Consider the following 23,116-nt stretch of genomic DNA (forward strand, 5'->3'; position numbering starts at 1 on the left):
GACACGTCGTAGTTTACTATTAGATATAAATTACTCAATAAGAAGCTACAACTAAGTGAAGGTGAGTGGACATTAAATTTTATTTTTGACATATGTGTCTTTTCATCAGTTAGCAGTAATCTCCCTGTTACGATTTTTTAATGACTCGACTGTAAAATAAAATTGCACAATGGTGGTTTAAAATGAAATTTTATATTTATCTACACCATGTGGCTTTATTTAAAAGAAAAATGTCTGCAGTTAAAGCTTTTTAAAATAATAATTGTTAACAAGAATTATCACTCGTGTGACGACACAAGAATACTTTGGTAAACAAGGAAAGTTCAGTTGGTAGAATAGCCGCCCAACGAGCGAAAGACATTTTTCCTCACTTACCAACCTGCATGAAAAATGAAAGAAGTGATCGATGGCGGTAACATAAAATCTTTAAATATTTTATGGGAGTAATTTATGACAATAAACTAGACATTAGAGGGAGGTATGAAGAACCAAGTATTTCTAACAGTATCTTCAACTTTCTCAAAGTAATTAACTGTTTATTTCATTAATTTATTTTTCCGGTGAAACACTGTTTTTTATATCATATGAGAATATGGAAATCAGGAAATAATAATAACAATAATGAAATATTTTTGTTTGATGTGATACTTACAATTCCATTGCACAAACTAACTGCAGATTTGTCGCCCCTGTAATAACATTTAGTGTCGTCGTCAAAAAAACCGAGTGGGTATGTACCATTTGCATAAGTTTCCAGTAGAGCAAAATCTTCAGACAAGAGATCAGAATTCGGGACTAGTTCAATTTTAAATTTCTTTCCTAAACTAGGTATTTCAATTTGCAAGTGATGAATGAAGTTGTTTTGTTCATACGGGGCACGCAAATGTGGATAAGTTATTGAAAATTTGGATCCTGCAAAAAATCATGGTGTTAGTATTTAGTGACTAAAGACAAAACACGGAACAGCTTCTAAAGTAAACAATGGAACTGCTAAGATGAGTTCATGCAATGTTTTAATTGCTTCCTATTCCTCAATTCTTAGAAACAGTGCCTGAACAAAGTGGTATTAGAACATTTGTTTACTCAATACTGGACGTCTGTGGCAAAGTCACTTGAGAAATATGTATTGCATAAATTTTATGAAACAATTTTTCTGACAAAAGTACCCTTTTGCCAAACAATAAATGATATCATGAAATTTTTTTTTTTTTCATAAATATTAGTTATTTAGTATTAATTAGTAAAATAAACGTCCGTTATTAATTGTTCGCAGTAAAAGTATATATGATTACATTTTATAAATTTACTAAACATCATTTTGGCTGTTTAACATTCTCAATTTGTGGGTTGTTGATAGTCCTTCGTCCGCTTTGGTGCATACATTTCGCCTAATACAATGCAATACAATGGAAGATGCCGCAAAAATTTAAATAGTGCTATAATATATAATATACACAAGAGTTTGCTTTATTGCTATTAGTATGCATACGACGAAGTTCGAAAAAAGTGCCGGATTTTACTAGCGGTCTCTAAATAAATTAATAAACATAAAGAAATCGTTTCTACAGCATGCTTACAATAGCATCAAAAGCTGTAATGTTGAAGAATTTAAAACTAATACACTTTCAGAACTAATTTTACCACTTTTAACGGGTAACGCTGTATAATGAAAACCTAATTATACCGCACATTTCACTTTGCTTATTGAATTCTTTGATGTCCGAAATGTGAACATAAACAATGAAAAAAATGTACCTCGTATAATACGTATAATTTTTTTACGGTCAGCATTGGGTATCCCCATTATCGGAGTGTAGATAATGTGTATTTCCCACATTTCTGAGAATTGCAAAATTATGAATTATTATTTTTTTACCAATTGTACCTATGGACAATCACGAATCACCTTTAAAGACGTCGAAAGATTTTGCAATGTTACGCACACCACTTGTTGAAAATTTATGAAATAAAATTAAGAGCTTTTCGTGAGAAATTCTGACCCAAAAGAGTGTTGTTTCATTCCACAAAAGTGAACGTGATTTTTCAAGGTGTTGGAAATGTAATTTAGTGTTCAAGGAAACCACGGCAGTAAAGCTAATATCGCTTTTAAGTTACTACGGCTACGTAGATCAGGAGGAGTTTTTACGACTTGTCACTCAAACATTCTTCGACCCCAGTAGAATTCAGATATAAGCGTCTATTAATATGCAACAAATTACCTGTAGAATTCACTGTGCTGTTGACTCTGATGGAAAAAGACTTTATTTTCTCTGATAAATTATGCAGCGTTTATGTAATGACTTCCTCAAAATTAATAGTTGCTTACAGTTTGAAAGTTTAGTTGCGAAAATCTTACACAGCTTTATACTCTGTAAACTAAACATATAAGCACTTACTAGACAACGGACGTTTTCGAATACCTCATCCCAGATGTTCTAATAAAATAGTTAATGATTATAGTAAAATTTTAGAGAAAATAGAAAATTTCAATAAAACTGCCATCAATATTTAAGTAAGTAATTTATTTAACTTATATGGCCATTAAAACTGCCAACATATGCACATATGCAATAATGTGCACAGAAACATCATTACTCTCTTAACAGCATATTATTCACGACAGAAAAAGTTGCAAATTTTCACTTCATTAAAAACATCAGTAAGTATTCTATAGGAAATCGTAACATTTTACCTGGCTCATATGTCACAATCTACAGAAATTAAAATAAAAACAATCATAGTTGCTCAGCATTTTTTAACGTATTGTATACGTATTCAGAGATTAGCTTTATTTGGGTAATATTACTGTAAACTGTTTACCCTTTTTGCTTCCCGAGTGGAAGACAGGGAAGCACCATATGTTCGAAAAAAAAAGTTCTCTAATTGGCTATGAAATTTATTTTTAAAATAATGATGTTGGCAACACTAACATGTTCCTTGTTCACTTTGACAGTTTCGGCCAAATCAAATGTCAAATAGCTATCGGATTACTATGAAGTTATGTGTACCTACTTTAAAATTATTTCACACTTTATTTGACCACTACTGTCAAACCGAACAAAGGACGCATTGGTGTTGCCAGTAAAGCTGTCAATCAATTTTACTGACACCACCATTAAAAGTGAACTAATAATAATTAATATTATTAATATTTGGACAGATAGGATATTTTTTTATAAAACATGAAAATAAATAATTAAACATGAACTCACAAATTACCACCATTAGTAATATAACTGAACCTTATCAGACAAAATCTTTTTAAAGTGATTTTTTCTCTTCGATATTACATCAAGAGTAAAAAAATCTTAACAAATTATAATTATAAGCCTGAAATAAAATTGTTCTCTTTAATTGGAATAAACGTCCATGACCTGGGTACTCGTAACGTTGTAACATGACCTCACGGTCGGAAATACAGATTTTCATGAAATTGTAAGCAGTTTCCGTTGAAACCATTCCATAAACTTTATAAAACTTGCCTTGTTTGTTTGATTTTGTTCCACAAATACGGTTTAAAAGAGAATTAAAAAAAAATCAAATCACGTATTTGTTTAATCTCACTTAACGATTTCAGTCAAAAATTCATCGAATAAAAACTCTCTTTTAACTAACATGTGTAAATGTGGCTTCTGTTTAAAGCTTGGGAACTTTTCGGTCTACTGAATTTGACAGTAATTTAAATTTACCGTCAATGTTTTCATTTGATGAAACAATTGCACTAGCCCATTGTTTTGCTATATAATTCACACGTTGGTTGAATAATACATCATGTGTAGCATAAAATTTTAAACATTGCCGAATAGGTTCGTTATTGGAATCCATTTCTAAATTCAACTAATTTAACTTATCATCTCAGTAAATCTAGTGGTGCTTTTATTATATGTTGCTATCAAAATAGAATGGTTTAAAAGATACATCAAGCATTCTATTTTATAGATTAATTCCTAAAACACACTCAGGATTTGATTGGCTTTCTAAGAAACAAATGAACTCAATTATAGTCAAAGAAATAAGTTTAGACCATCAAATTTTAAAGAATAATTAAACTTATTATCGTCGAAATTTTTATATGCTAATTCAAAATGCTAGTTATTTTTATTAATAAAGCGTATCACTGATGATCATAATGAATGTGTACAAACAATGGCCTACAAAAGAAAGAAGTTTGATTAACAATAACGTTAATTATTATTTGTTAGAAAATTTTATATTGATAATAAAATCGTTTAAAGAATGTTCACAGTCATGTTGTTGTGTAAACTGATAGAAAGACTGTCATTCAAATCATGCTTAAAATTAACGATTGTTTCATTTGTTATCAACAAGAAAACTAAAAGCAGAAATAGAATATTTAAACACAATGGCTTCTTTATTTCGAAAAATTGAAACAAAAATGTGCGACAGCAATGAGTTTCAAGAACAAGAAAAAATAAAATTAATTTCTGTGTGAGCAACACCAGGGGTCACCACAATTTAAATTAGTCAAGATTTACAATAACTTATTTATAGCTTTAAATTAGAAAATGTAAACTTTTTGCACAACTAACGAGTAGATCTTGACCGGTTACCATTGACCTATAATGATTAACGAACAAATGCACTACACACGTCACAACAATGAAATAACCATAATACCTGAGGTCACATTGCGCAAAACCGAAACCCACCTAATCGCAAATTCAACGCTATTCATATTTTATCTCCTAAAAATGTGTATTATTTTTTCCAACGGCTATCACAATGCTATTTGCAACAGTAACCTTACTCAACAAAAGATTTGCATGAAATCGTGTTAATTCGAAAGAAAATAGTGAATTTCGAGGTGTTTCTAATTTTTAATTAAACATCCGGAATTTATTTGAATTACATGGAGATTCGTGAAGAAATATGCTGTATTTGCAAGGACGGACAAAATTGTTCATTTCCAAGAAGATGTAATAACATTATCATAACAAAATTAAAACGAGCAACTATTGGATATAGTCACGTATATTTTGCGCAAAAGCAGTGAAAGTGAAATGAGCACTTTTTGATACCATGTCGTGACCGAAACGGAACTGAACACTGACAATTTGTGAAACTTTCTTTAGTTCTGAATCAAAAAAGTTTAATTTTAATTTTAAATTTAATCATAAAGTACAATGACCCTTAAGTTTCGTATTACTTATAGCAAAATGTTATGAACAGTGATTATGTGTGGTAGATATTCATACTTATTTTAAGAATGCAGTCAACAATTTTTTATAGTCATCTACAGCATAAGTGAATTTCTACTTAAATGCTAATGAAATAGAGAGTTACTTCAATAGAGCAAAACGAACGCATGTAAGAACTGATTTATGCACAAGTTAAACTTTCTTGTTATTGTTATATTTGTTTCGTTTGCTTTGACTTTTTTCATGCTCGCTTAGAAACCTTCAAACCTCTTTTCTAACAAAGAATCTATGTTTTATAAAATTTTCATTATTATATGCGGTGCTATTCACGACAGAAATAGACTAGTAAAATCAATATCTGCAGCTCACCTGAATCTGAATTTCCTATGATTGATTGCCACTCGATTTCGGTTAATAACCCTTTTAAATTCTTTTCCGTTATCTGAAAATAAACCATTAATTAGTAAATGCAAATTTATTATATGAAGGCAAAACTTATTTACCATGGCGCAGAGTTTAATACTCCTATATTATTACGTATCTATACGTATTGTTTCACCTAATTGTAAGATTTACCTGTTTTCTAAGGCAAGACATAAAATGCGAAAAGTATAAGAGTGTCAAAATAGTACAGTGGATAATGAGTAATTACAATGCGAATAGTATTCTTTTGTAGTGTGGTTTCATTCTTCCAATATACCAATGAATATTAATAAGAAAGGCCCACGTGTAAAGCCCTGTGGAACTCCTCACTCGATATCTACATAACTATTCAAAGTGCGACAAATGCAAGTATTCTTATGTAATATCTGCAACATATCCACAGTGCAGCAATGCAGTGTCATAATAATTATGTAAGTACAACCAGGATTCACATAAATATTTAATTTATTGCATTCTAGGTGAATGGAAGAACTGATGATCAAACTACGCCATAAAAACGGGTGAATCTAGTACATTAAAACTAAAGCAGAAGTCGACCGGTTTTTAAAGTGGCAGTAGGATTACAGTAAAAATATCAACTCCTGTTAAATAATATTCTTTTTTATTATGTAAGTGATGTTTGGGAATGAACATCTGGGTAGGATTGAGTTGAAGATGAGACAAGCTGCAGTGAAAGGAGAGTCAGATGCAAAATGCCAACCGGCCTTTAGTAGATTCTACGACAACTGGTCGCAAACAATTGATCGCGCGACAATTGATCGCAAGCAACTCGTCGCAGCACAATTGGTCGCACGCGACAATTGATCGCGGCGACAATTGATCGCAGCGACAATTGATTGCACGTAAATTGATCGCAGCGACAATAGATCGTACGTAAATTTATCGCAGCGTCAATTGATCGCAAGGTAAAATTAATCGGGAAGTATTTTCTTTTATTAAAACTAAATATTTTGTATTCTGAATTTTAAGTTGCAATAAATTTAGCAACCAGGTAAGGTGTAAATATCGAATTAAAAACAATTTTAATATAGATAAGTGACGAAGTTTGTAGTTGCACTTTAAAAATTAAAAAATGCGAGCGTAAACACCTTGTTACATAAGATTTTTTATTAATAAATTGTCATTTTGGTTATTTTTTTTAAGAGATTGTTTCTATTTATCTCGTTTCTTATTTTACCTATTATATTATAGGAACTAGCTTCATTATAATAAGTACTCAACATAAAAACAAGTGTTTATTGTTCTTAACTAGATTACAGTTATTTAAAAAATCATATTTTTAACAACCTTTAAATTTTAACACATGTTGATACAGAATTGCCTCTATTGTCTATTCTTGTCTTTATACATATCACCAAACAATAAAATTTATGAACTAATAGTACATCTAGAGTATCCATATGCAGCGAATATAAATTCCACTGGACGGATATATAATACTTATTTTAATACCTTGTAAATTGCAACGGATCTTTTACAGGGTTTGAGAAAGGTTTACGTGTATTGTAAATATATATTGCAAAAACTTTTGTTAGAGCGTCAAGAATAATTTTGTGTTACCGGGAAATCTAAGAAATGTAGGTACTTATGCAACTAAAAACTTATTTTTTAATTATTATTATGTGACTAGTATTGTACTGAAGAAAAATTCAGTTGTACCATATGTGGGTGTAAAAAATACATATACAGGGTTAGTCACAAGAAAATTATTTCTGAAAATTATATTTACGCAACCCAAAATACGAATACCATGTACCACTCGATACTAACAGAATTTAAAATGAAATGCTTAATTCATGATTGCTTTGAGTTTGGCAGTATCATTTTGACAATTCTGGAAAAGGAGGTTACGCGAGTGTCCATGGTGGTACCGCAGCCAATTGGAGATCTCCGCTAGCGCCGCTAATAAGTTTGTCAGGGCTTGCTTCGAGTGCCTCTTGATCTTTTGCAACCGATTAATGACGAGAAAATTATTTCTAAAAATTCCTTTTACGATAGATATTTCTGTGACGTGTAAAACAGCTCTCAGATCTAAAAAAAAGGAAGAAATAATTGGTTCGCAGTTTTCCATGAATGACCCTACTACGGGCTGCTACCTGATTTTATTCTTCTTTGCACTTTGCATCCTACAAAAATTTACAACATGGGCTGGAGAAGCCCACCTACATCCGGCAGATTAGGCAAATAATTCTGAGTGAATAGTCGGCCTTCCGAGTGAAAACTTTTCAAACTTCCCAAGCTAAAAATTAGTCACGCCATTGCGAATAACCACTACTCAGTGGCGTCGTCATCCTGGTTGTTTGTACTTTTTAATGGTATTCACTGTTTGTATTACTTGTTACTCGTGATGTGTTGATTGATTTAAATATATAATATTAATTAATAGAGAATATAAATCTGTTATGTGCGTTGTTTTATTCAACAAATTTTATTCCATGAGCCGCAACAAAAAAAAAAAAATTGTACGTCACTGTCATCGGCAGTCTTATCTGGGTAATGAGGGGTACTGTTTATGACACTTTACCGGTTTGGCTCGAAACCATCATTTTAAGTCTGGCACTTCCTCCAGTATGAGTATATTCCTTTGCTCCATGGTCAAAACTAATCTTTTTACGATCTTGTTTACAGAAATGGCGTAAAAGTGGAGATTGGTATGTAGGTACTTAGCAAAGGGAACGAGATAAATTATTCATTCTGTCGTATCTACAAGCGCCTTATTTGTTAATAAGCGTGTGAGCGTTCAAAAAAGTTCTGAATGAAAAAACATCTTTGGTTTTATCATGGATTAAAGATAATCCAGAACTAATTTGTAGTGAGCAAAAAATTGTCTGCAAAGAATGCAATAAACTCCAAGATTAATTGTTAATATATAAATTAAAATTTCTTTGCAGCAAATTTATTAAAAAATATAGGTATATATTTAATTTTTTAAACTATCAAACGTAAGGAAAATAATACTTTTTCACTTAAAACTGTAACGAGAGTTTTTTCACGATTTATCTATAACTTTTTAATTTGACAGTTGTAATAATTTTAAAACCATTTTTTATTAAAGAAAAATGACGTCTAACACGTTTTGAAAGCTATTTTTTTCACTCGTTTAATTGACAAACTTTAAACTTGTGAGAAGAAAAGCTTGAATCACTTACTTGAGCGTTTAATCAATAAGACGAATAATCCAAATGAACATTACAGTAGCATACCGACGAGATGTGTCAGCATTAAAAAAAATATTTTACAATATTTTCACTTTTTTGCACTTTGGTTTAGTCGGAAATGAGCCTAATAGTTACCGTTTTTATGGAACTCGTATGTATTTATTTTGACACTTTTTTTAGAAATAATGAAATTTTTGAGAATATAGCACATTAATTTATTTTCCTCATTCATAACAATTACTTATTTCTCTATAAACGCTATCATTTTTCGCCTGCGATCAATTGTCGCATGCGACCAGTTGTACTTGCGACGAATTGTGTTGCGATCAATTGTGACTGCGACCAGTTGTCGTTGCGACCAGTTGTCGCTGCGACCAATTGACGCTGCGATCAGTTGTTTGCGATCAATTGTCGCGCGACGAATTGTGCACGACGAATTGACGCGGTACCCCTTTAGTAGTATTATTATTATGATTGGTGTAAATACTTCGGTGATAATAACAATAATTAACAAAATTAATATTTTTTTTACAATACTGCCATTTTAAAAGTTGCCCCGGTCACGTAGTTTCAGTGCAATAGGTACTGTACACACCCGTCAATCCCGTACTGGGTCGGCATGAACATCGTAAATGTCACATGGTGTGACCTACATAAATCGAATAACCGATACATCGGTTATTTTTTTATTTTTTAATTGTTGAAGTGAATGAACCCGTGGTAGCATCAGGTTTGTGTTTAACATCTCATACAATTTGCTGTGACGCTAATGTGGTGTTAGTTTTCAAGAAATTCTAAAACATTTAACACCTGATTTGAAAAAAATATGGCCTTAATGTAAAAAGTATTAATTGTGAACAGGGCCAGAGCAATTGAGTTCACGATTTATACGATACACGTGTAATTTTATGACATTCATTCAAATAAAATGCTCTAGATTCTAGATATTTACAGACTTGATACAATATTGAACATGAACACTGTTGACGTATTACTTAAGGTAATGATAATGAAACTTATGGGGGTTAATGCTGCGGTCAGTAGTAACGTTCTGCTTTCTAAACTGGTAAACCCTACTTAACGAAGTTCTATTTTTTTAGATAAATTGTAAAATTTGTTCCTTAAATTTTACTTATTTCGTTTGCGATAACTCTTATGTCTTAAAGTAAAAGTAGGTAAAGAAGCATGCCATGGTTAATAATGATAATTGACAACTAACTAAATGTCAAATGACGATCATTTAAAGAAGATGGCATGTTTTTATTTAGTGCGACAACGGTAACATAATTATAGTAAAGAATGTTATAAAAGGAATGTCATGAATTTTTTTGAGTCACCCTGTATATGCAAATCCGAAAAATATGAATGGAATGATAAATTACAAGTACAGACTCATCATATTTTGTACAATTTAGATAGGATTTATTCGGCAAAATTTTGTCGTACCTTAGCAGCTACTAGCCCCGCCCACCCACCCTCTCTTTTCTTAGAAGATAAGGGGGTAATTTCAAGTTGGATTTGCGAAATCGCAAGTGCCGTTGCTATGGTAATTTGGATGACATCTTGGCAACGAGGACTTGCGAAATTGCAAATCCAACTTGAAATTGGCCCGTAAGTCATTTGCCAAAATCAGTTTTATATTAGCAGTTACAAGCTAGGATAAGACTGATTTTGGCTGCTGAGATATCTTCTAAGAAAAGAGAGGGTGGGTGGGCGGGGCTAGTATCTTCTAGGATAAGACTGATTTTGGCAAATGAGCTATTTTCTAAGAAAAGAGAGGTTGCGTGGGGCTAGTGTCTTCTAGGATAAGACTGATTTTCGCAAATGAGCTATCTTCTGAAAAAAGAGAGGGTGGGTGGGCGGGGCTAGTATCTGCAAGGATAAGACTGATTTTGGCAAATGAACCCCGCCCACCCACCCTGTTTTTTCTTAGAGGATGTCATTTGTCAAAATCGGTCTTATCCTAGAAGATACTAGCCCCACCCACCCACCCTCTCTTTTCTTAGAAAATAGCTCATTTGCCAAAATCAGTAACATGTAAGTTTTATTTTACAAAGTTTAGAACAAGCCTCGTAGGTACTGTTTATTTTATTTTCCGAATGCAACTTTGAGAAGTGGTGTGTAGGATTACTTTGATGAATACCTAATTTCAAGGCTTCTCGACGTTGGTAATTTTATTAGGTGGATAATCTCTAACTTTACTGGACTGACTTAGTAAAATTTTAAGTCTACTGTAACTTACCGCACACAAGTTATTATAAAAAATAAAATTTGTAAAATGAAATTTTATGATTATAGTAATTTGATTTAATGATCGGGGAAAATATAATTATTTTTAATTATTAGTCCCCTTTAAAAAGTGGACGACATGATCACAAAAATTAATGAAATCAATGTTTGTTGAAACAATTTGATGACTGGATCTGTTTAACTGCACTTCAAAGACGAGAGAAGTCCCGCATAAATAACTTTAGATCAATTTTTTAGAACTGTTGATAAATGAATGACTGAAGACTTATTGTGTTAAGTCAAAAAGAGCTTATGTAATTTTCCCAATAATTGTTTATTTTTAAAATTACCCTTTGAAGTGAGGTCTTACTGTTATTTTAGTCACATGGTTTTAATTTTTGGCGACTGTTTAAAGCTACATAACATACCTAAAAATAATGAATGTATTAACCTATTTATATTTTCAAGCCAGAAACACGACTCGTTTAATTTTTTTTTTTTTTTAATTCGCGGAACAGAGTAATGTTACGATAGTGCTATCATTAGATAAAATAAAATATTAACACTTACTTCGACAAATTGAAAATAAATTTCTACTGAAGTATGTGTTTTATAAACGTTTAAATTTCCTGAAGCCAACTTTTTGTATGTTTAATATGTTCATAAAAAATAATAAGTTTATTACAATATTTACAATTAACAGTTTCTTCAACATTTCCAATAATTCTCGTCTCCAGTAGATATACTTGAATATGTATAAGGAAGACTGTGTGATGGGAAAATACACCTGTAAAATCCTATTTAGAAACAGTTGTTCGGATAACCCGCAAAGGTAATCGATACAATAATACAATAAGTGGCAGTCACACGTAACTCTTTTGAAAAAAATTCGTCACTAATATGGAAAATTTACAAAAACAAATACATTTCTTTGAACATAGTTTCGATAACATTTGCTGCATACTTTTGATTTAGTCGTGAATAATTGAATTGCAATACTATGGTTCATGGCTCTTATCTGTAAATTATTTCCATACATACTAGAATGTCCCGCACTTTTGCTTAAAGAATGTGCTGTCAAGGTTCACAATCACAATCTACAATGAAACGAATCACAATCAATTTATTTGGTATAGATAATCATTTTGTTAACCTTCATGGCAAAAATTGCAAATTACTCCGTAATAAATACTTATTGCCAATTCTAATCCGAAATCTCGCAAAAGTCGTGTTAAAAATGAACTGATATATAAGCGTTGTAAATATTGCTATTTATTTTATTAGTATAAGATTACTTGCATATATTAACGGAATTCAGTGAAAAAAAATGTAATAGGTGAGAAGTGCCACCTTTGTGTGCATGAATTTATAAACAGTTATATAAATAAAAATTTCATTCTGACTGTACAGCGTTTCACCTCATGATCACGTGACAATAGTGCATGAAATATTAAGAATAAAGGATGTCTCTATGATATTGATTTTATTAAAATAACGATCTACTACAGTTTGTCTGCTTCTTATATCCACACAGAATCTTGCAAAATGTGTACAAATTCACCGTCGCTGTTACGGTTCATGTATAAACATCTGAATAAACATTAAACAACATAACATCAAAATGCAACCATTGTGTGATTTATTAAGCGGAAATAGATTGAGATAAAAGGTTACTGCTGTTTCTCAAAATCACTGCAAAAATATAATGATATTTAATTTTAACAACTACAATTCTCCAAATAAAAATAATTCAGTATTTGTTATAACAAAATTGAGTATGTAACAAAATTCTTATACTTCGGATACAATAAAGAACGTTTTTCAATGTAAACAGCGAACGAACGAATAATTTCATATTTTCATAACCCCTAGATTATAAAAGAGTAGCTCCGTTTCCGTCTGTTTGTGTCGTTTTTTTTTTTTAAACAGAAACTACCGGACCGGCTGTTATTAAATTTTAATTGTGTGTTAGGAATGTCGTGTAGATGATAAAACGCTAATCAAAATTTGTTTAATTATCCCCACCAACAATGCGATGACGTCAGCTGAAAATGTTTAATAGTAAAAGTTATTTAAATTTTATAAAACAGCATTCTCCTGCAGGTGTGATTTATGATTTCGTTTTGATTTTTTCCCTTAGATATCCACATTTTTGCAAATAAATCACGATTTTGTAACAACATTTTGCAATTTAACTTTGAAACTGCAAAGCCGAATGCTCTGAAATTTTGCAAGGGTTTAAAGGTGATCAGTCACAATCATGGTAATTCGATAACACTTCGTTTTTTAACTTTCGAAAAATGTTTTCAATTTGATAGCTGCTCTTGAACTTTTTAGGTGCTAAAAAAATATGAACGTCATTTTTCTCCATTGCGTAAAGATTTTTCACAAAAATGTTTCGTATTAAAAAAAGTTGGGAAAAATGGTGGTGATGGGGAGACAGACATGGGGTAAAAAAGAAACGAGACATATGTATTGACATGATTCGTTGTAGTTAAGTTGTGCGATAATTATGAATCCTTTACAATAGATTTTTGACTTCATTTCCAGGATTTAGACCATATCTTGCTTAAACGAACTTCAATTTATCTGAAAATTGCTTTCTTTACCAATTTAACACTTCTGAATTCTGAATTCAGAGCTCAAAAGATATCTCCCGAACCATTTGATTTTTTTTAATCGTAGAATCCGGCCTGAAAATGAACCACTGCCACCAAAAAACTTCAAGAAATCGAATCGGAACCCGGAATCTTTTACCGTCGTGGACTTATGGACCGTCAAATTTTAAATTTGGTTTTTGAGTATGGGTTAAAGAAAGATTTCGTTTAAAATAGTGAAAATATTCAACCACTGATGCCAGAAGCGAACTCAGTGGTGAAAAATTAGTCTAGAAACTGAATTTCAGTTAAAGCAGATTTTTTTTATTTTTTCGTAATTCTGAAATTGTCGGAATATTAGGCCAGGTCAAGTTATTTCGCTTAAATAGATTCCGATTTACCTGAAAATTGCTCTCCGGAATATGAATCAGAGCTCAAAATATGTCTCCGGGCCTTCCCGACTCTTCCGAAAAATGACACCGTCTGATAAATCCGTTTCTTGATTCCAAACGGACAAGAATCCGGCTGAAAAATCAACAAATGTGACTAAAAAACTTCACGAAATTAAATGATGAAAAGCAGAACCCGGAATCTTATAGTGCCCCGGAATCATAGGTCGTCAAATTTGAAATTTGGTTTTTGAGTATGGGTTAAAGAAAGATTTCGTTTAAAATAAAGAAGTATTTAACAACTAATGCCACCGGTACTAGTCTAGAAATCGAATTCAGTCAGATTGGAATTTTGTTTTTGACTTTATTTTTTCGAAGCTCCGAAATTTTCTAGATTTAAGCTATCTCGCTTAAACAAACTACAATTTATCTCAAAATTGTCCCCTTTACTAATTAACACTTCTGAACAAAGAACGAAAAGTTGTTTCTGGGGCCTCCTGAAAAATGACACCGTTCGATAAATCCGTTTGTCAATTTCAAACAAACGTAGTATCCGGCGTTCCGGATTCCGACTTCGATTAAAATACTTCAAGAAATTTAATCATGAAAAACCGAACCCGGAATCTTATGCTGTTCCGGACTTATACGGCGTCAAATTTTAGTGATAGATAGCTAGAATAAAACCACAAATTCTGAAAAAAACCTTCTGTGATTTTTTTAATATTGTTCCATTATTCAGGAAGAAATCTGTCTATTGCAGACCTGTATGATCACACTTTATCAGTTTATCCCCTCCCAAAAAATTGATGGCGTCATCTCAAAATTTTGCAGAATAAATCCTCTCTGAAATATGCGAAATATGTATATAATACCTAATACCTACTAAGATAAAACTGATTTTGGCAAATGACATACTCCCTAAGAAAAGAGAGGGTTGGGTGGGCGGGGCTATTACCTACCAAGGTAGGACTGATTGTGGCTAATAAGATACCCACCATTTATCTAAGAAAAGAGAGGGTGGGTAAGTGGTGAAATAAGAGTGATTTTAGCAAATGAGATAAGAATAAGAGAGGGCCAGCGGGCGGGAGTATTTGTTAAGATAAATCTGATTTTGACCTTTCATTTATATTTTTTAGAATTACTTATACAGGGTGACTCAAAAAAATGAACGGAGCACTGTATTATACTAACCAAATCTCACCCCTTTGCCCGAAGGGAAAATGAACACATAACATGCTTCTTTACCTGTGGTTTAATAGTCTATACAAAGATTTATTTTAACTTATAGGAGTTATTACAAGAAAATAAAATTCACAAAATTAAATTCTAAGAAGCTGTGTTTGTCCGCCTATACTTCTGGAGCGACGGAAGTTTTGTTTAAAAAATTTAGACCAATTATTTTAATTCTACGAAGCTTTGAATAATAGCTTAATCCAGAATCAAATAGACTCGCAAACAGCAATCCGTCAAGTGTGACAGTGTTATTTATAAAGTTGTACTTAAGAACTGGTGCTTATCACAGTCACATTAACACAACACACTAAATAACACTTTAAAGTAAAATATGTAAAATAATCGTTTTTATAATTGTTGATAATTAACTCGTTCTACATTTCATACATATGAAATAGTTTCACACAGTTACAAAATTTGTTAATTTGGTATTTAGTAATCTGAAATACAGTATTTACTGTATTTAGATCGTTTGATCTACAATACAAACCACTATTACAGTGAAGGAAACTCTTCACTGGTCTGTGATCTACAACCCTATAGCGAGTGTCTGAAAAATGGCGGATTAATTCTTCAGTACGTTATGTACGGTGGTTTCGGAGTCTCAAAAAAAAAGTAATAAAAAAAATCTTTATCAGGTAGATAACGAAAAAACGTAATTTTATAAAAGTAAAGTTGGCAATACTGCACGCATCTAAGGCGTGAATACCTCCGCCTTACTTTCTGATTTCTTAGTAACGATGGTGAGTTAAATCCACCTTTTATTTTTTTTAGGACAATAACCATAACACGCAGTAGTCATTAGTCGTTGCGAATTATTACATATTAATAAAACAAGCTGTTATTTTTCATTAATATATGTAGAGACCAAAAAAAAACATTTATAAATTAGAAACAAAAACACAGAAAAATGTGCGCAATTCGGACGTTTTGAGCTCGAAAACTCAGGTAGCGAGCGCAACTCGGATACGTCCATACCTTCTAAGAAAAGAGAGGGTCTGATTTTAGTAAATGACGTATCTTCTAAAAAATTTAATTAAAGCATTATAAGAAAAGACACAAGACCCTCCAAAGCACTTTCAAATTTTTCCAAACAGGAATGCCTAGAACCTGAAGATCTTTTTAAATTTTTACAAAAAAACGGGGTTCCAAAATTAACTCAAAAACAGGTCAGGTCAAAATTTTCCAAAAATAGAACACCAAAATCCCCCAAAATTGTTTTAAATAATAATTTACAAAAAAAATACACCATAGAGTCTTAGAGAATTAGAAAAAAAAAACACTGCGGCAGTGAAAACTTTCAAATTGGTAAAAAATAAAACACTAAAAGCTCAAAAGATTTTTTCAAGTTCATCCATTGTTTTCAAATGGAATTTTATCAAATTATTTCAAAAACAACACAACCATTCTTTGTACATTCTAAGTGAAATGGTAATTAAACATGGTCATGGGCGAGAGAAATATTAACTAAAAGTTTTATTACTAGTTATTATGACATGATAATGAATGTGTTGTTTAGTTGTTAGACGTAGCAAAAGAACCAATTTTAAAATCCTTACAACTCCACCAAAATGTGAGAAGGAATTTTTTTACTATTTTTCCAGACTCACCAGTGGCGGAGAGTTAATCCGCCATTTTCCAGACACTCGGTATATGTACATACAGGCTGGGTCACTAAGTGCGCGCTCCTCGATATCTCATTAATTCTAAAAATTAGAATAGCAATAAAATTAATTTCAACTACACAGAGCTTTTTTTAATGCAACAAACACCTTTTATATTTTTACACTTTGTCTCTCGTTGGGCTTTATATTCAATTTTTTTGACATTTGTTAGCAATGCAGGTGTTCACAAAAAAAAACATTTTTATTATTATTTTTCACATCTGTGTTACAATATTTTATAGATTGATAAACAAAGGTATGCGCTTTGTTGTAGTATAAAATTGAGTTTTAATATGCAGAATATTCATAAAAAAATATAAAATATATATATTTCAGTTTTTTTGAGAAGAACATCGTATATTTTACTACTTTATCTTACTATGTTTTTATGCGCACGGTTAGTAACCCATCCGGTATAGAGTAAACTCGTATCTTCGAAACACTATATGGTTCAAAAATTGGTCTAACGTTATTTCTTGAGAACTTCCCTCGTTCCTGAAGTACAGTACAACCAGTGAGTATAGGTGTTAAAATATATAGTCACTGGTACAACAAAAGTAGCTTTTTAAGTATATTATGGTTTTGCTCATTTTTTACAAGGTTAATGCTGGGCTAAAAAGGGATAATGATACACTGCCTCATAATTGTCCTCCGTTGATTACTATTTCTAATCTAAGTGAAGAAGCAATTTATTGTGTTATGATATCATATTATACACGGGACCAAAGTATGTTCAAACTTAGATACTACAGAACCAATCTTGGTATAAAATCACCTATTAATGTAATGTGTCAAAACTTTAATAAAATTTGTCAAAGTTGTGATTTGTATAATGATAGCCTTAGTTTCATTGTTAATGTAGCCAGGGGTTATTTTGATTCAATTGCTTAAAGGCAAATGTCAAATTATTTCCTTATGGTTACAATTCTGCCAATTGTATGTTGAACTTAATTTATTTTCTTAGATTAATTAATCAATTGCGGTTGTATTTGATTGTTTATTTAATATAGTATTCTTTAGTTTAGTTTAACATTGATTAATTTGTAATTACCCTGTTAATGGAAGATTTTTGTTGGATAATAAATTTATTATTATTATATGATCTTTAGTACTTCCGTTTTGATTATCGATATCAAACTTTCTTACTTTCTTGCGGATCTGAAACACTGGTACTTCCTTCCTCGCTCAAAACTTAAAGTCGACATTTTGGCTCAAAAATTTTTTTGGATTCACTCGCATTTTGCCTTTGAGAATACCGAATCTGAGGTGTCGATGACAATAGCTTCCGACCTTGGTAATTAGCGATTTTGGCACAAGCTTCCCTTCTCGCTCATTACATTCGCTGTATTATGTGTGGTCAGCAAGCGTGCCAGAGGACGGGTCAAACACATAACATATCCGCCTCTTTTCGCGGCCGCTGTCTAACAAACTGTGCAGAATATGTGGATACGGTGATAATTCTAGCGAGTAACACCTAGCGTACAATTACTTTCCACGCTTTCAAGCTTGCTGGTGTTAAGTGATATTTGTTAATTATTTCGCTCATACATACTGAATTAATTCGTTACTCTTGCAATTCGAATGATGAACTGAACTGTTGTTGTTGTTATGGACTAATTTGAGATAGTAACCAGCGATCTAGTTGCAGTTCTCGAAAGTAACCTACTGAACCAGAGAACTGATCACATCCAATGTACCACTGTGACGCGACTACAACATGTTTGTATAGAAAAAGTGTGAATTTTTTGTCACCTTTCAAGAATCATAATAACAGGACGTTAGAAATATCAATTAAGATGATTATGTCGTTGCTACTGGTACTGGTTGTAGAATGCTCACTTGAACCGTTGCACCAATACCGTTATTTGTCACATGGGAACTGCTCTGTTTCATTCGCAACCAAGATGAAATGCTCTTTCTCTAACTCGCTAATGGCAGCAACATGAGCATCTAATAATCTAACTGACGGCACTCACTTTAACTAAATTGCATTAAATTACGAAAAGCATCGCTAGGAACCGACAGATGTTACACACGAATCACGTAATGTTACTTTCGAGAGACTAGAGCTTTACAATGGCAATGACTGTGATTATTTTCTCATCAGCAGTGTAAATTCACACTTCCTAGGTTTCTGGTTTCAATCATTATGTAAAAGATCCATTCAACGATTAATTTAAAACAGCTGGGTACGTAACCACTCCAATCGATTGAAAAACAGAAAAAAAACTGGGAGTAGGTGAATCCATTATTTTGGTAAATGTAAATGTAACCTTGACTTGTAATTTATATTTCGCATGCAGTTCCCTTCTCCCTGTCAATTTAATTCGAGTAAATACATTTGTGTCTGCATTCTAAATGTATTCGGCATACTTGCTACTTTTGTATACCTAAAACTTTGCACACTCTTAACAAACAAGTACGAAATCTATTCATAACGTTTCACAGTGGCATTTTTAATTCGATCAGAAAACAACAATGGGTCATAAAAACTGAGATTTCATTGGAAGTACTAAATATTAATTAATCGCAAATTGCAACTGATGATATTTCATGAAACAGGGTATGATGTTTCACTGCCTACATGAATTTATAGCATGACTTAAAAAAAATTAAAATAGCTATTCCTCTGAACGCAAACCTCTTGAAATTAGTTTTTCTTCTAACAAATTGCAAAAAATTGCTATTTGAAAACATATTTATGAAGTACATATTGCATATTACTAAAATGCCGAAAAGATCACTTCAAAATATGTTTTTTAATACAATTTTTGAAATAATGTTTACCTTCCGAGCGTAAGCTAAGGAAATACCTATTATAATAGCATCGATTTGGCGAATCGCTAATTCCATATTATTTAGACGTTTCATAACTTGTAGAGTATGAAAAAGTTGATCTCCCGTTTACGTCTATCGTCTGTTGGAGATTTTAGAACACAGACATTTTAGTGATAATTTAGGAAGATGATGTAAGTGGTAAAACGCTAATTAAAATTTATCTGACAGTCCCCACTAACTAATGATGATGACGTCTTCTGAAAATTTTGGTAGGTAATTCCAATTTAGGGTTATCGTAAACGTGGTAAATCGCTAATCAAAATTTGTCCGTTTATCCCCTCCCAAAAGTTGATAAAGTTGTTTGAAAATATTGCTATATAATAAGCATTCACGTTCGGTAGAAGTAACTGACAGAAACTTTTCTGTGGTTAAGTTGCAATCTTAAGATCACTAGAAATTTAAGATTGGCATCAACTGTCTAATTTTCTAATTCAAATGTCAAATCTGAATTGTGTGGAAAAAAAACGAAGTTTTTCTAATTTCAACACGCTTCGTTTCAAGAAAATCCTTAAATACAGCATGGAAACAATTTACATAAAAGTAATCACGAGAAAGCTCATTTTAAAGGAAAAAAAACAAGAAATATTTCGTGGTTTTCAAAAAATTGGGTAAAACGGAAACAGTTAAACTGGTGGCAGAAATATTCTCCGTAAAGTTCGCTAGTGTTGTCGAGTGTTTTCCGAATTTTAAAATAATACAGATACAGCGGCGCTTGTGCCGTTAATATTATAATCAGAATCCGAAAGACGACTGCGCAGATTTATATACCTACATGCTTTGTTGGTTCCTTTCTACAATTGGTTTTTAAATTTTATATAATCGTTATTGTTTTGTAAGAGGCAAAACACTCGGCTTTGAAAATAATTGTACGTAATACACGTATAAATTTAGGTTTCCGACGGCGAAGTTTTTCACATTTTAAACACGTTATAGCTGCCAGAATCAAATTTCTAAGGCGGTACCTATCTCCAATTGCGTGATTGTGGTGAAGATTTACTTTTCATTTTCTTGGATGAGACATGGATATACCAGAACGGATCCATGGTGAAATTGTGGATCCATGATGATGACATCAAAGCTTGTCCTCCTAAAAAAACTAGTGAAGGGAAAAGATTCAAAATTTTACATGCGGGTTGCTCTTTGGGCTTTTAGAGGGATGCGATTTTCTCCTTGCTTCAAAAATAGATTCACCAGATTACCACAAAACCATCACATTTTCGATATTTGACCTTTACTTACTTACATGTCACATTTTTGATACCTATACCTACTTTCTGACATTCCAGTAATACATTATACACTAGAACAATTATGTCCGCAGTTACACAGCTTAAAAAAAAAAGTTACCAAATCTAGTTACATCTACCGAACGTGAATTCCTTATAAAATCCTATCTAAAATGTGCAAATGTGTGGTTTATCAGAGTACCCATATTTTTTAGAACTGCGTATACAAAAATTAATTAATGAAGCTGATTAAATAATGCACGGCTTATCTCATTTAGGTGAAATTCTGCGAATGCTTTGACTCGCAATTAATTTTTAACCGAAGTATAAAACTATATGTTACAATAATATACTAACAAGATAAGTTTAAAGAAGCTTAATTTATTTCTTTGTGTAATTAACCCTGTAAAAAATTTTTTTATCTCTGGTCTGATAGTTGTGCACAGTCGTTTTCGTACTTAATAAATACCCGTCAACTTTGACTTAACTACCGATTAACCAACGGGCAATAATTAAATATATTAAGTGCAATTATTATTATTAACCATCAATTACAACAGATATGTGGTAGGTAAGCATGTTATTAATTAGCATTCCTCATTTGTGAACGTTTCCGACCAACACATTAACACATTTTTTCTTATAGTGGGCTGCCCTCTATGTAGAACCCAATTTGATTGCCTTCAAATTATGTTGATACCTTATTTTGCATATTAAATGCTATAATAAAAATATATTTTCTTTACTGAAACAAAAAATAAGAATTTATGTAGTAAAGTTGTTCTCTTATTTGAAGAAATTAAAAGGATGAAGAAATGTCCAAGCATTAGAAATATTTTATTTATTTCATTGTTGTGATATTGAAGGTACAAATGTTAAAAAGAACATTTGACCCACTAGTACTGGACTTAAAATGGTCGAACAGATCAAATCTATTTCTTCCTTAATAAATAAGTACATACGTACTACTATCATACGATCCAACTCTCTCCTTTACGTTTTTACGACCTTTCGTGACCCCTAGAGTACGAAGAAATAGGTCTACCGTTTCCCTCTGTCTGTCTGTCTGTCTGTCCGTCTATTAATAAAACATGTTTTAAACCATACTAAATTTTTAATCAAAATATATTTGCTTATCCCCTCGAAAAAATTGATGATGTCAGCTCATAATATTGCTGAATAAGTCCTGTCTAAAATGTCCAAAATATGATGAGTCTGTGTTTGCGATTTATCATTCCATTCACATTTTTTTGATTTGCTTATACAGGGTGACTTAAAAAAATTAATCAATGCGTGAATTTATTTAATGGATTGAATCAAGAACTACAAAACCGAATGCTTTGAAATTGTGCAGATAGTTTCAAGTTTAAAGTTATCACAAGCACGGTAAATTTTTGACCAAATGTATTTGCTCATCCCCCCTAAAAAAACTGATGACGTCGCCTCAAAATATTGTTGAGTAAATCGTATCTTAAATGTGCAAAATATGACCAGTTTATACTTGAATTTATCACTGCATTCATATTTTTTAAATTTGCTTATACAGAGTGAGTCAAAATAATTAATGAATCAGTCGATTTATTTTGTTCAATAAATCAAGAATTGCAAAACTGAATACTTTAAAATCTTGCCGACGTTTTGAAGTTATTGTGAGCATGGTAAATTGTTAATCAAAATATATCTGTTTATTCCCGCCAAAAATTGATGACGTCAATTTTGCCTAATAAAAATGTGCAAAATAAGTGAGTTTTTACTTGTGATTTATCACTGCATTCAAATTTTTTAGATTTGTTTAAACAAGTGGCTCAAAAAAATTAATGAATGGATCAATTTGTTTTATTGATTAAATCAGGAACGGGTCACTCCGTTTTCTCAAAAAAATTTGGGAAAACAATACTATTATTTTTAGGATTACACTGCACCAATCCAAGTTGTTTTTTGCACTGGTAATACGCTGTCATTACTTTTCTTTTATGCTGTGACTAGTATTATCCATATTGATGACGTCGTAACAAATTTTTTATTGGGCAGTCACCCCATTTTCTCGAAAATGTGAAGAATACGCACGTCTTTATATAATAATGATAAAATCAGAATTATAATATTCTGAACGTTTTGTTCGATTGTGGTTTAATTAATAATTTTAGTCCTGTGTTTTGAGAAGACAAACTCATTCAAA

At 31.8% G+C, this 23,116-nt stretch overlaps 1 protein-coding gene across 1 annotated transcript in view; it reads right to left on the minus strand.

Moving 5' to 3' along the window:
• Window positions 1-23,116, minus strand: part of Stl (stall) — a 34,597-nt gene that overhangs the window by 5,830 nt on the left and 5,651 nt on the right. Inside the window, exons 3-4 of the mRNA XM_064049829.1 lie at window positions 5,529-5,601; window positions 653-912 (exon numbers count right to left, since the gene is read on the minus strand). Of these exons, the coding sequence (XP_063905899.1) occupies window positions 653-912; window positions 5,529-5,601 (333 nt within the window). The remainder of the gene's footprint in view (window positions 1-652; window positions 913-5,528; window positions 5,602-23,116) is intronic.

This window comes from Zophobas morio, unplaced genomic scaffold (genome assembly GCF_036711695.1).
Source record: "Zophobas morio isolate AGI-343-1 ecotype UQ-CSIRO unplaced genomic scaffold, CSIRO_AGI_Zmor_V1 ptg000007l, whole genome shotgun sequence".
NCBI classification, from domain to species: Eukaryota; Metazoa; Arthropoda; class Insecta; order Coleoptera; family Tenebrionidae; genus Zophobas; species Zophobas morio.